At 40.1% G+C, this 15,310-nt stretch overlaps 1 protein-coding gene across 4 annotated transcripts; it reads right to left on the reverse strand.

Annotated features, from left to right (window-relative positions):
- On the reverse strand, nt 1–10,872 carry sppl2a (signal peptide peptidase like 2A). Of its 4 annotated transcripts, none has more exons than XM_076077743.1 (17): nt 10,678–10,872; nt 9,909–10,019; nt 9,339–9,521; nt 8,810–8,899; nt 8,561–8,694; nt 7,945–8,090; nt 6,732–6,828; nt 6,287–6,388; nt 5,702–5,783; nt 5,439–5,513; nt 5,076–5,132; nt 4,481–4,534; nt 3,209–3,308; nt 2,905–2,985; nt 2,618–2,790; nt 1,134–1,167; nt 1–469 (listed from the first exon to the last, which is right to left on the reverse strand). In XM_076077743.1, the coding sequence occupies exons 1-17, from the start codon at nt 10,729–10,731 to the stop codon at nt 429–431; spliced, it is 1,614 nt and encodes a 537-aa protein (XP_075933858.1). In that variant the 5' UTR covers nt 10,732–10,872; the 3' UTR covers nt 1–428. The 4 variants fall into 4 exon arrangements, with proteins under 4 accessions (XP_075933858.1, XP_075933859.1, XP_075933861.1 ...); XM_076077744.1 differs by having other exon boundaries at nt 2,630–2,790; nt 10,678–10,871; XM_076077746.1 differs by lacking the exon at nt 4,481–4,534.
- Between the last annotated feature and the right edge of the window lie 4,438 nt (nt 10,873–15,310).

Consider the following 15,310-nt stretch of genomic DNA (forward strand, 5'->3'; position numbering starts at 1 on the left):
TTAAATATAAGTTCACTTTATTATAAGGCGATGAAAGAAATTACATCATACAAACTGGTTACACAGAAACCCCAAAACAGTTATCAAAAATGTATCATATTGTGGCTACAATGAATTTAAACCCCCCCCCTGATGAAACAACTGTCAAGCTGAATATTATAAAGTGCTTCCTCATTTTGTCGTATGCAATCATCACAAAAGGCAAAGTCATCACAGTCTTCTGAAACGTGAGCCTAACAAACCTCTCAGGCACTAAACAAGCCAACACAATATTCATTAACCTTCTAGCCATTTGCAGCAGACAAATAAACACGTAGAGTTTCACGAATCTGTTGATCAATAACATGTGTTCTCTCGCTCTGCAAATGTAATATTAAAATGTTTTTAAGAAAGCATCCAGCGGTGGGGTGCATTCTCAACCCTCTAAGTCAGCAAATTTGTCCTTCCGCGGAGCAGTCGGTCTTTCCCTCTAAAAAAAAAGAGAAAAGAAAGAATTCATATTTTTGGGGGTTTACCAAATACAATTGACAGACGAAGAGATTTTAGGAAGTTTAAATTGCAAAGCGCACTGCATGTACAACACCAGACGGGCTGCATGTTGTACATATAGCAAGTCACAGAGAGAACACATCCTGGTCCCAATAACTGCAAGCAACATGCAGACATGTAGGTAACTGTGTGAAGGATGGAGGGATGCAAGTATTAATTCCTGCTGGGTGGAAAAGATGGATGAGTGGAGAAAGAATGATAAAACAAACAAAATGAAATAATGAGAGGAAGTTAACGGTATTCCAGGGCCATGGCTTTAACACAAGGTGTGTTGCTGAGAAGCTCTTCAGACATTTTTCGATTATTTTCAATCAACTAGAGACACCTAGTGGTGAGTTAATGCAGAACTATGTCCTGTCCAAAGGTAGGTCCTCCAGGTTCTTTGTATTTTAAAAAGGCATTCGATCGGTTGTGTCTGTAAATATCACATTGACCCTGGAAGTCAGGGGTTAAAATGTCCAAAGAAAAGGATAAAAGGGGGACTTAAAGAAGCCCCGAAGAAAAGCTTAAGGCATCGCAGTAAGCAACACTATAACAGGGCGTGAGAGATGGAGGGGTGAGGTCTGGGTTGGAGGGAAGCAAACCTGGCAGCAAAGGTTCCCTTGATGAGTCCAAGACCTGGTGAAGATGAAGCCAGGTCAGAATTATCTCTTTCCTGCTCTTTTTTTCTGTCTCTCACATAAAAAGACGAGCATATTCATGCGACACATCCATGCAATCTCGGACCTCGAGGGGAGAAATGTTCACAGCTTCAAAGGATTTTGCAGGATCTTTGTTAAACTACAAACTATATTAAGCCAACTTCATAACTTCCAAGCAGCCATTGATTCAGTTCATGCTAGTTGCACATGAAACATGAATAATTAAGTGTGTTACTTAAATTACACTGCTTAATATTTGAATCTCTATCTTTTCTTTTTTAATATTACAAAACATCATAAACATGTAACAGGTTCTGCTGCTACATTTTAAATAATGCCACTGCAGGACACATTTCTTTATTCTTAATTATCATAACGGGGCCTTAAGTCATTGTGGGAGACGTCACCAAATGGTAATGAACGGGTGTGACACAGCACATGCCGGGCTAAAGGAGGATGTAAAAAAACAGATGTCTTTCCATTGCCGATCACATTCGGTTCTTCAAAGACAGCACAACATCTTGGAATAGAGTCGGTCAATACACTACCAGTGGGTGACTCACAGGAATGTCTGAAGTGCGAGCCTGAATTAGGGTAAGTGTAATGACAGTGTGGTGATGCTGTAGTGTTTACTCAGTACCTCCAGCTGCAGAGAGCTGAGCTGACGTCAAATTAAGGTTAGAATCAAAAAAGGGGGCAAATAGTAGTAAAAAGAAAACATGCCTCACGTTAAAAAAAAAAAATGCAGCTTCTATTACACGTTCTCTTGTGAGATTCATGCTGTGGATCATGCAGTCAATAAAAAACAGCAGCGTCTACGATTGAAACTTCTACCGGTCACAACAGAACGAGTTCACATACTTCACAAACAGTAAAGAAACAAGGAAAACTGTCAGGAATCATTTCCCTTGAGGCTGCCATTCAATAAACGGCCTAATCTCAGTTCACCTGCATGACACACTGGCAATGATGAAAGCTGTGTAGCTACATTTTTACTGTTTTGTTTAAAACATAAACAGAAAGAGAATTAAAACCATCTTGCTCTGCAGAAAGTCTGCAATAACGAAGCCGCAAACCCTCAGAGCAGACCAGGAAATGTCTGAACAGCTATTTATTATGTTGTGCGCAGGCAGCTCGGCACTAAAGCTTGTACGCCTTGTTTGTGTAAGTAAATATTAACAACATCCTCCGAGTGACTAGCAGTGAGCATATGACTTGTCAATAAGCCTCGACTGTGTACTTCCGTCTTTGGAACAGTGCCGTCTGTGTTGACTTTAGTATCATGAACTGGTGGTGAAGAAACGTACGTCACAGATAAAAGTAGAGTGAAGTTCTTCAGAAATACACTGAAAACCTGTATGAACGCAGGAAGTCCCACAGGAAGTGCCCAAACGGTACAGAATAACTTCAAACTCTCTCTCTCTCACCGGTCGTCTCACCTCATAGGTGGTTCCCGCCCAGAACTGCCTCATCTCTCCCCTGCACCCGGCCACCACGGCGGAGGTGATCAGGGTGAAGGGCACCAGGTAGAGTAGAGCGGGCTGGCCCATCCCCGACAGCAGCATCACAGCAAACGTCACGATCATTCCCAGCAGATAGGCTACAGGGAGAGAGACGGGCAAACACAAGCACAGTACACTTGTTCTTACAGGATCAACGATGGATATATATATTCAAGATATATTAATACAATGATCGTTGAATGGTGATGTACCTATGCAGCAGCAGACAAAGTAGATCTTCCTGCTGCTGTTGATCCAAACATCAAATCTGCTGCAGTAGGCCACCAGGAGACCTGTTGGACCAACGAGGACGCAGAGGTTGAGTCATCACACTATAAATGTTGCTTCTCCGCGCTGCTATTTGTATTTCTGCTTTTTTTTAAATTTATATTAACATAGTTAGTTTTGGTACTTTTAAAGCAACACGTGAGACCTGGGCCACACTGCCTGTGTGAACTCTACACATCAGTATTTACCTGCTGTGTTTAAACACCGTCTGTGATACTTGGAACTCACCTGGAACAATGATATCTCCGTAGCCCAGGATGGAGAACTGCATCCCACACAGGTTCTGAGCCCAAGCTGAGAACCGTGGGACACGCATGACCACTGGCAGCTGAGCAGAAAACACATTTGATATGTTCATAAACATAAAGTGTGAGAGCAGAATTATTGTGTTGTATGCAACCAAATACAGTGAGCTCTACATTGTGTTACACTGACTCAATCTGACGCTTTACTTAATATCAATTTCTCAAAGCAGTGATTTGGTGTGTATTGCTCGAGACCATAAGCTATGCAGCAGGAAAAGTCCTGCTTACCCCGGGGAACTCTAACTGAGCAGCAAACACACTTACAATAGTCAGAAAACAATGCTTTCAAATGGGATATACATACAGAAACACTTCTATAAAAACAAAAGAATGTGACACCCTGACGGCCAAATACAACACGAAAACATTGCTCAGAAAGGGATTCAGCTTGAGCAGAACTGCCGTGTTCAAAATACAAATCAAGTGACTTGACCAGACGATCATGTGAGAGTCTGACGTGTGCGTTTCTTCCCTTTTGTACAGAGGTACGGTAAAAGCATTATGTATATCTCGCATGAACATTGTTTTCATAAGGAGGATAACATCCAAGAATGTCATGAACATTATAGATTAGATCACATTAGGTGTGGGCGGGCTGAATGGGTCCGTGGCTTTAAACTGTGACTGTAGTTGAAAGAAGACTAAAACCCAAATTATCCCCGATCAGGGCCGCCATCTTTCTCTGCTAGAGACTGACCTCTGGTGGCGCGTTCTGTGTACTGCAATCGTCACATCAATTCAGCGTTATAAAAAGTGGAGCATCTGTATTTATGACGGCATTTAAAATCATACCGTCGGGATTTTTTACATACTCTGGTATATATATCGTAGTACAAGCCTAATACACACGGACAGTATGGTCACCAAGACACAATTGTGGGTACAATATTATCCAGTAATATATCATATATTATGTTTTATACTTTTAGCTGAAAGAATGCTTGCTTTGTTTTTTTTTTCTCCAGTTAGTAAAATTTGAGTTTTGATGTGTCTGGGCAGTCCATGTGTGTTTATAGAATAATATACAAAACAAAAGAAAGAACTTTCCGTATCATATTTGTAATCACATAGTTGGCGAGCCCTTTATAAAAGGGGAGTTCTGCTCATGAGAATCTATCTTGAGACCAAACATCTACGATGGCCTCAGGATGTCGCATTAAGAAAAGGAGGGGGAGGTCAACAAGTCAGGCCTTACTTTCTCAGAGGGAATCTGGGGTTCAGCCGGGACCTCCACCATGTTACCTTGCGTCTACGACAGAGCCCACCCAACCCCAACGCACAGTTAGTCAATCAGTCCATCGGGCCTCATCGGGCATCAACAACAAGCAGTGCTGATCAGCCAGCATGTTAATAAAGCTGAAGACACTACAAAGGTGAAGGGGAACTCCACCAAGCTTAGGTTGTAGATTGTTCTCCAGGACTTAGGTGAACTCTTGCACACTGCTCTTCCTGAACACACAGTCACTCCTTTAATTGAACTCACTCATGGAACCATGTGTCTCCCAATAAAGTGAAACATTTTGGGACTCAAAAACCATCCTAGGTCAGCATAAAAGTGCCTGAGTTGGTTTAAAGAAAATGGTGATTTCCTATAAATGATAATATAAATGATAATTCCAGATATTTAATAATGTACAACAATAGGCTGTCCTTTAATATTCTTTCAACCATTTAAAAGCTCATGGAAAAAACAATGAAAAGACTGAATGTGGCATCTGATCATTTTGAAAATGCCTGATCGATTTGGTGAAGTTCCCCTTTGACGGAAGAAGCAATGCAGGAGGACTGACCTTCTCTCCTGATGCTTCCGGGCCCAGGGCAACCTGCACCATGATGCTGACTCCATTCTGTGACAGAGAAGAGAGGCCAAGCATTCTTATTGTGTTACTCCATGCCATCAAACACCTGAGCTGCAAAAACGTCTCCCATTCAATGACGTTAGGTGTCAGTGTGCAGTTGTGTGTGTGCCATCACTTCTTCACTTATATTAAGCTTTTGTGCACATGTGAAATATGTTAACTGGACGTAAACAACGAAGAGGTGAACATATAAGTGGCAGTTAAGTCTGTGAAAAACCCTACTGCTCCAACCCTGAGAAAATTCAACTAAATAAATACATATACATACATATGTATACATACATATACTCATACCTTGGTGAAGAAAGGAGTAATGAAAACGAAGAAGACGTCATACACAAGCAGGAGGCTCAGCAGAATCACACAGATCTATGTCATTATGGAGAAAAAAACAATCTAAGATTAATTCCAGAAGTGAGAAAAAACATTTATTTGAACATTTCAACACTGCTTTATCAGCATTGCCAATAATATCTGGTACAATGGGACAGTGTGTGGCATGCTAATGACAGAAGATAATAAATATTGAAAATATACTTCTGGCTGTGAAGAGGTACCTTGAAGTTGGACAGAGAAATGGTCTTCATGAAGTTGAGGCAGAAAGCAACGCCAAGGAGGTCCTGCAAGATCCAGATCCAGCTACAAAGACAAAGAAAAGCTCTTTTACGGTGTTTGAACTTGAGCATGTGTGTTTCTAACTTTAACCTGCTGAAGAAAATTCTGCTAAAATCATGACACAAAGCCGAGAACAACATGAATTAAAGTCATGTGTTTGATATTTTACCGAGAGACTTTGACTTCAAATGTTTTTTTCGGGTTGTCACTCAGACTAAGCTGTCTGAATAAGATCAAAACAGCAACACAGACATTGTGACAGGTAGGCTGAAAATAAAATAGCATCTACTATAAATAAAAAGTCCTACAGTCAGCCTTCAACAAGCTATAAAGATACTTTAAAAACTAACACTGACTTGGGTGTTAAAAGCACTGCTGCTGCTGCAATGCGAGTGTTTACCAGATCATTTTAACCAGTACGCATTTCCTGCTTCACCACCAAAACAGTCCTCTGTGACGGTGGCTCAGCCGTGCCCGAGTGTGTTATGGTTGTGTGTTTTGTGTTGTGTGTTTTCCCCTCACAGTACCTGTCTTCATTCCTGTAGACGCCCCAGACCACAGCAATGCTAATACACACAGCAGCCAGTATGAGAGACCTCACAGAGAAGTTGTAACTTCGGATGGAGAAGCTAGAAAAAGACACAGACACATAAATAAAGACTTTCAGCAGTTTGTCTGCCAGGGTGCGATTCAGAGACAGACAAGCCAACACACTGTGACCATAATGTCCGTCTTGTTTAGATGCGTTACTGAAATCATGGGGGACCCAGGAAAAGCAGTAAAACATTCACACGTATTCACTTATCATCAGGTAGTATTGATACATCTGGCTGAAATGGTTGTTTTTACATTATTCATTTTTGTGAAGTTATAACACTGTCTGCTGGTCTAAATCACACAATCGTCTATTTCATAGTTTCCCCAACAGCAGTGGAATGTGCGTTTAGATTATTTAAAGAGCAATGCTCATACCTCCCAGTGCCACAACCAATCTTTTCCATCACCGCATCTAGACAGCTGAACAGTGCAGAGGCAGACGCAAGGCAGAAGATAGCAATAATGACGTAAACTGGGGGAAAAAGAAACACAGATCACATTAACAAAACTTCAGATATAATCACTCCTCCTCCTTCCAGTACTTGAAGCGGGCCGGTAGGTACCCACGAGTACACAGTTATCTATAATAATGGTCCATGATGTACAATTGCATAGTTTTAAGTCAGAACCCTTCAAATGTTCTTGGGGGAGGATTACCAAACCCAATATCTCCTTGTTTCTTTTAGTCAGTTAATAATATGAATGAGTCTCTTAGTCCTGCTGCGTAATATGTGCGAGGATCTTGACTTCTAAAACCTGAATCAATGGCTCACACGCCTCAGCTCGGCATGCACACCCGCCTGCCCGACTGGCTGGTGTTGATTCCACGCTATCGTACGATACCATAGGCTACAAATAACACAGGAAAGCACTTTAAGGATTAACACTTTGGGTAAATGTAAAAACATACTACCGTAACGCTATAATGTTTGAGTTGGAATATTATTGGAGTATTACAGGCCTACTATAGAAGATACATAGCTGTTGGGAAAAATCGAATGACTAAAGGAATGTTTTGCATTTGCAAAGGCCTGCGTCCTCACGTGAGTGTTTGTGTGAACTTCTTTTGACACCAAGCGTCTCAGCTGTTTTTGCGATTAGGCATCACAGCTTTCTACCTGATGAGCATTTCAGCTGTTTGTCCTAAATAAGAGATAATAAATCTGTTGAGCACGTCAATGTTTACGCAGAGCTGATTTGCAACCATGACGTTCCTGATTGGGGTAAGGTGACCCTTTTACTAGAACGAATTGTCAAAGAGAAAGTGGTGTTCCAGACCATATGCAGATTACTCTGTGCGAACGCAATCCTTCTTGCAAGAAGGAACAGAGTTGAACACATACAGGTTAATGCGTCAAGGCTGCTCAGAGGTCTGTCTCTGAGTTCCTGACATATATACTGCAAAACACATGCAGTGTGCTGGCACAGGGTAATTTGCAAAAGTTCTTGACACAACGGATAACACATGAATTGCGTTCGCACAGAGTAATCTGCATAAGGTCTGGAAGGGAGTGCTGGCACTTATTTTTTTCCACTTCAAGCATTGACTCCTTCAGAGTACATAAGAGCTGTATATACTACCACTTACCGAGGACGTTGTAGAAGAAGTACATGAGGACCAGCATCCCACACATCAGGGCGACAAAGATGACCACTTTGAGAGGAGAGTACAGGAAAAGCTCTCCGCTGTCAGCTTTGCTCTCTCCCCCTCCTCCATCACCGTTCAACCGATCTCTGCCAACAACAGAAAAACGTTTGATTTTATCAAATGTATCGCAGACATATTGTTTATAAAACTGGTGGTTCTTAGGAAAAAAAAGACCAGGCAGCATCCAATACACAGAGAGTGGACCGTACAGTTGCATTCAATGTGATATAATAGCACTGCAATAAATATGACCTTTGGGAAAGTATGTGTTGCTTGTTGACAATGGCATCTACTGTATGTTGACATTTCAGTAAATAATACATTCACATTGACACTTAATTACATTGTCACTGCATACTAACCACCAGCGTGTCCCACACATAGATTTTACTTGGCAAGCCGCCCAGGTATATTAACGACCATCCCAAGTAAATTAAACGACCCATTTTAGCAGTTTTAACAATGCAGCAACTATATTTTCTGCTAATATGTGCTCTAGTGTGATTGAATTAAAATGTATAGATAGTGCACTGTACGTGAAGCTGCAGTGTCCCACCTCTCACACGCCCCGCTCCAGAAGCCGCCCAAGGCGACTGTGACAATGGCAATCACCAGCATGACTGCAATGCTCGCATCAATCTTTGGGTGAGGTGGAGCATAAAGCTTCACCTGCATCCCTTCACCAAACTCCTGAGGACATACATAAGGATCAAACATTTAATAAGGAACTTTTCCAGTTTAACATTCTTCATCACATTGACCTTTATAAGAGGGGTGGTACCAAGACTGAAAAGTAAGGACTGACCAGCTGTGCTTCAAGGAAGTCCCTGTACCTCATGAGAGCCAGAGGAATATGGATCTGTGCGTACTCTGAGTCGTTGGCTGATGGAGTGATCTGAAAAGCAGAGAAGTAAAAGAGACATTTTCATAAATGCAGTTGTTTAGAATTACTTGTCTAGCTGTAGGTGAGTCATTTTATGCATGTTATATGGGCAAACAACAAGTATGACAAGATGACACAGTAAACCAATCATGTCATGAAACAAGAAAATTTGGTTTCCATTTTAAATGGAAATCCCCACAGCCACACCACTGGTATCGTGTGTCACTTTCTCACTTCCGTGAGTCACTTCTGCATGTGCATCTTACATGTTACATTCGTACATCTGGACGTTTGTATTATGATCACGTACAGATCAACAACAAAACAAAAAGATTACGGTCCTCCACGAGAGTTAGTTGATCATGAATACACCTGAAATATTACGAAAATATCAAATCACATTCCCATGATTATTCGACTGACAAAATACAGTTTGACGTGAATGTCCTACCAAGAATGTGTTGGTGGCAATGAGCAAAGTTGTAGCTCCGAGGCTCTGAGCAACCAGAGCTTTCTGGCTGAAATCACAGTCCCCCCTCATCACCACCAACGCTTTGCCCTTCACCACATCCGGACTGACCCCGGAGTTGTTACACAGCACCGTGCCGGTCATATTCACCAGTGGATACTGCAACTGAGAAAGTGGAGACAACGCGTAATGTAGCGATTAGGATAGGTGGAGAGTTTCCTAGAATTTTCCCCATCAAAACATTGGGAAACATAGAAGAAGTCACACAATTGTGGGTGTTAATCAACTGCCACCAGGTTATAAATACAGGCTGTATAAGTGACTTTTTGAGATTTTACATTTTTAAGTTCATCTTAAGTTTGTCCACTGGCCACTTAAGCAGGCAACCACTTATAGAAGGATATACAATTAATAAAATATAAAAAAATAAAACAAATAGACAGAAAATGGAAAAAAATGGCTTAATATGTAAATAAAAGTCAGAGTTATTTCCCTTTCCTAATACTAATAATTAACAGTAGAATGGTGCTTGAAGAGGTTTGAAGAACTTACAGCAGCATCGAGGGTTTGTGACAGCGGGGTCCAGGAATGATTGTGGACGATACAGTACTCCTTATGTGTACTTCCATTTGAGACGTGCAAGATTGCCTCTTGGCAGTTTATCTGTCGGGCAACAAATGTTATTCTTTTGACTTCCACACATATTGAAAATATTGAAGAATGTACCTTACCCCAAACCAGTCATTTCAATAGCATTTGACATAGTTAGAGCAGTGACACATACATACTGTAGTTACATTAACTGCTCTGTGATCACACAGGGCCTCAGTGATCAATAAGTCTGTCCCTATATGTTATGATCTCTCAATCCTGAAATAAATATGTAAAACACTTCCTTGTTGATGACGTAGTAGAGGACGTTGTCAAAATCACTCTCGGCTCAAATTAAACTATATAACTTAACGCCAAGTAAACTAACTTAGATTTTAACGGCCATCACACGAGGTGTATGATTCAATTTGAGTTAAGGGAGCTGTAGCCGAGCTGAACCCCACTAGCGGTCGGGCTAACTGACCAGCGGTAGGGCTAACGCTAGCTCACCGACAGCAGCCGTTTGTCTCTCGGGTACCCGAACAACACGATGCTTCCGATACACATATTAGCTCAGTGTGTCGACTAGCTACATACTCAGAATAACATTTAGACAGTTAACAGCAGTCGTAGCTGGCGTGTTTTTCGACGGTTAGTCCAGCTATAAGGCCCGTCAGTTGGTGACCATACCCAGTTCAGTTTCTGTTATAATAATCATCCGTTAACTTACCTGCGATACAGAGAAAATGACCGACAAAATGATGAATCTGACTGCTCTTTCCATTTCGGTAACATTCGTTTTTTTGCGGAGTCTGGCGGTATCCACATTAATTGACTACTAATATGACACGGAGACACTTTCTATTCGCTAAGTTACTAGTACGTTCATTGCGATTGTTTAGTCGCCACCAGCAGCTGCCAGGCACTTCCTGTATTGGCTCGTGAGTGACACATGACCACGTGAGACGCTGACCCATTGGTTTCACCTCGCAGCGTCTCAACAACAGACATGCACACTATGATAATAAAGAAGTAGCACTACCAAAACGTAGAAATGATGAATTACCAAATGTCATACAGTGAAAATGTAAAAGTAGGCATAACGTACATTAATCCGTTTTAGCATAATATAGCCTAAATTCTCAATAAGGAAGAACACTAGCCTATGGTGTTACTGAGATTATACCGATTGCTTAATTATATGCAGTACATTTGGTCCTTTTCAGGTTTTAAATTAAGTCCTTCTTTTACACAGATTAATTTCTTTCTTTCTTCTTTCTGTATGTGTGTGTGTGTGTGTGTGTGTGTGTGTGTTTGTGTGTGTGCGTGTGTGTGTGTGTGTGTGTGTTCAGGCTCAGGATGTATTATTAATAGTCAAGACTGGATGAGATAAATGGACTTGAATTTGTAAAGCGCCTTTTAGCCTTCCGACCACTCAAAGCAGTGACCTACTATGTGTATACTGTATATATTATCCTTGTATGAGATTCACACTGTAGGCTACACTTGTCACTGCTTATTATCTCTCACTAGGCGACTCCATATTCTTCCCTCTTTTCCTTTTAGCTTTGCTTCTAGCCTAATCAATGTATGATTCATGCAAATCACCCATTAAGGTTAACGTGGGTGAAGATGCAGCAAAGTTATTATCGGTGATCCTTTTTCCTCCAGTGTATTCCTCAGCACTAATTAGCTAATAGCCAGTCTGCTCTCAAATTCATCCGTTTCACGAAAAAGAAAAAAAACATTATCAGTTCTCAACAACAGATTAGCTCAAGTGCAGATCCTTTTGTCCATTAGAAGAGACGATTTGTCAATATGTTATGATGGGGTTTATTAGTGGAACTATTACCACATTATGTATACAGCAGAAACAAATGTATGTGGATTTTCCACAATAAGCAGCAGTCATTTACATTTCATCTTGATTTAAAAATTATCTGTGTCTTTTTCCTTTCCCCCTCATCTTTATATGAATTTCAGAGCAATATTTCACCTGTCACTGATTAATGTGCCACTACATGGCCGAGAAGCTAAAACTACCATATGGTGGTGGATTTTCAAGCGTACATGGAGACTTCACCCCTGAAGCTCCATAGCACAAAGACTTGAGATAAACACAGCAGCTGCCTTGCCTTGCATGACCCTGGCCTGATTACAAGGCTGTTGCAACTACGGCTTGGGGTTTTTATGTGCCACTTTGAAATCTGCTGTCTAACTAAAGCTTTCAAGGCATACTCTAACTGCTGCTTTAGATGATAACAGTCATGTGGCTTTCAATGCATTTCATATTTCATACTTAAGTTACAACTTGAATCTATACTGATTCATGAGTAGATATTTCGCAGTAATCTATTGTGGGAAACGTCTGTCGTAAATTGACAGTGCATTCTAAATAGTTTGTTTGTATGTAAAGTTGTGTTTTACAAGCAAAGTTCCTTATTTTCAGAACAGGAATTCATAATCTTCATAGATTGCCAAACCAAACCCTGTTTAGACTTCTGAACCACACATGCTTGCCCATTTGCTCGCCTGAACACACACACACACACACACACACACACACACACACACACACCCATGCATATCGAGCTGAAATCTTTGATGAATGAAATATGCTGATTCCCTCTGAGTGCAACTTCAGAGTGTCCTGAAATTATGCTTTTTCCTTCAGTGTGGGCCACAGGTGGTAACAGTAAGGGTACCAGTGACGGTTGATTGATAAATGTAAGATTCTTGGCCCTGCTGGCCAAGAATCGATGACTGCCAGAGATTTCTCACTCGTGTCAAACTCTCCATTGAGAGAAAAAATAATAAATGGTCCTTTTAGGCTAATTGTCGAACATTTCTCTGCTGCGTGCTTAAGAAAGCACAGGCATTTCAAGCTGAGGGGACTGTGATGAAATGTTTTTGTCAGCTTGTCCTGCCTGTGTGCAGCAGGGAGTTAAACATTGCACTTTCATACATGTGTTGATTGGCCTTCAATTCAATCCAGCTGTTTACATGCAATTGGAGAGCGCTCTATTCCCATCCTCATTTAGCATATATATTATCATGCTCACAAAATCTGTCTTTATTCTTGGCAATGATGACATATTTCTGTAGGTTTTCCTGTTACTATCCAGTAGTTTTGTCAGTGTTAAGGTGGATGCTTGAAACATGAAATAGCATAAAATACTGTAGCACTGGCATTATTTAGGATACTGTACAAAATTCGACATTGCTTTGGATCTGTAAATCCATCACAGTGAACATGTTTGGTTCTGTTTCTTCAACTTCACATTACTGTTGTCTTGGGTAAAACATGCAGTGCATTTATTTGAAAAGTATAGGTCTGGTATGTGATGTTTGAAACTCTTGTGATATTTGAAAAACTAAAGCCTGCCTACAAAAAAAGCAACAACTAATAAACATTTTTGGTATATTTTAGAAAATGTAGGATATTAATCTTCAGTAAAAGTAAAGTCTAAAGAAAGTGTCAAATAGACAACATAAACAACATCATTGGCTTAAATGTGGCCTTGTTTGAAAAGGCATGCTTCCAATTTGAGTCACATTAACTTGAAAATGGGTAAATTTCCTCACGTGATTCAAAAAAGCGTGATCCTGTCTCATCACATTGTCCCTCTCTACTATCATATATTACATCATGATAGACTGTAAATGAGCTGCTGACTTAAGGATGATGAAATGCTGTAAGAGCAACAATTTAGCATCAATATCTGGTAAAATATAAAGAAATAAAGAAATAACAGTTGTAAGGAGGACACAGAGCATAAGCTTGGCTGGACATAAAGAACATTATACACAAACTCCAAGGTTTGAATTTACCCTTATGTTTGGATTGTGTACAAAAATTACACCGATAGATGTTGGGAATATAGTTATGTGGAAATAAGGAGTAGGGTTCACATTACCATTAGGAACAGCAGTGTAATATGATAACATCTTAAAATACAAAACTGTTCTTGACAAATGGCCATTCAACATCACTTTATTAAATACACATTTAGTTTTCTTGCATCTGACTTTAATCTACAAATAGTTCAATGTCTCTCCTTTTTTTTTGAAACTTAAAAACACAGCTGTGTATAAATCGAGAGTATTATGTTGTATTATGTGACGCAAATCGAGAGTATTATGTTGTATTGTGTGACGCGTCTTCCCTTCAAAAGCTTGTGATGCATGAAGCCGGAGGTCTAGGGTGACAAATAACAACATGTTTAGGGTCAGCATGTTCCTTTCCTTCCTGGCCGTGAGTTAAACATCACATAACTATCTTTTCTGAATTGAAACCCGGGAAATGAATCCATCTCAATTAATCAAAACAAATCCTGCAACATGCATACAAGGACATCACAAAGGAAGGGGACCATTTACTGGTTTACCAAAACCTTCTCGGTAGCTTATACATCTGGAAATGTTAAAGTTTCTTGAATGTTGTTTTTTTATGTGTCCATAAATTTGATCTGTGCATCTTTAGCTGTTCAAAACAAAAGTCAGAAAGGTTCAATATAATGCCAGTTGTAAAAATAGTCAGTAAACAAAATATAACTCTAGGCAGGCACAGTAAACACAAAGGATCACCCCTAATGCACTGTACATCAGCACAGTCCTTGAACAATGCGACCACAGTTACTTTCCTCCAGAGCACTTCAATTATGTTGAGTGCTTCCTTTCAACATACATCTCCAGGCAAAGTCCATATTTCCTGTCCAGGTACAAGTCTCCATGTAAGTCAGAGGATGTGGTGTCTCGACTGAGAAAATGTCACCATATATATATATATATGTTTTTTTCTGATCATATAGCAAATTTGTAAAAGAGAGACAGACATTAGAAGGTGAAAAAATAAACTGCTATATATTAAAAAAAAATTTCACAAGGAAGCTTCATGTAAGGGTACATGTCATGAAATAGATATAAAGGTGTGCAGATGAAAACGAATACAAAGAAATGAAACATAAATTATGTAAAATTTAAAATAAAAGACAAAATAAGAGGACCAAATATAAACGGAGACACTTTATATTCATTTCCAAGTTCATACTTTTATTTTTGGTTTCAACTGGAACATGTTTACCCTCTTTAATGTTAATAAAACTCTCATACTGTGTGTCTGAAGATACCTGTATTCACCCTCTGTCTGAAACACTGTTGGGTCCTTGTTTACTTCCTGTCATTTATGCTGCTTATGGCATATCACAAATAAGTTTCAAATGAGTCCGCGGAGGTCCGCTGGAGACTGCTGTTCGTGTCCCGTGTGAACGAGGTACTTTTGTTGCCTAAATATAACAAAGTATTTTAGTTGTGTTTTTGTTTTGTTTCATTTTCCATCATTAACCTCTTAACAGGCTGTACAG

Source organism: Anarhichas minor, unplaced genomic scaffold (genome assembly GCF_050575085.1).
Source record: "Anarhichas minor isolate MPS153535 unplaced genomic scaffold, ASM5057508v1 ptg000062l, whole genome shotgun sequence".
NCBI lineage: Eukaryota > Metazoa > Chordata > Actinopteri > Perciformes > Anarhichadidae > Anarhichas > Anarhichas minor.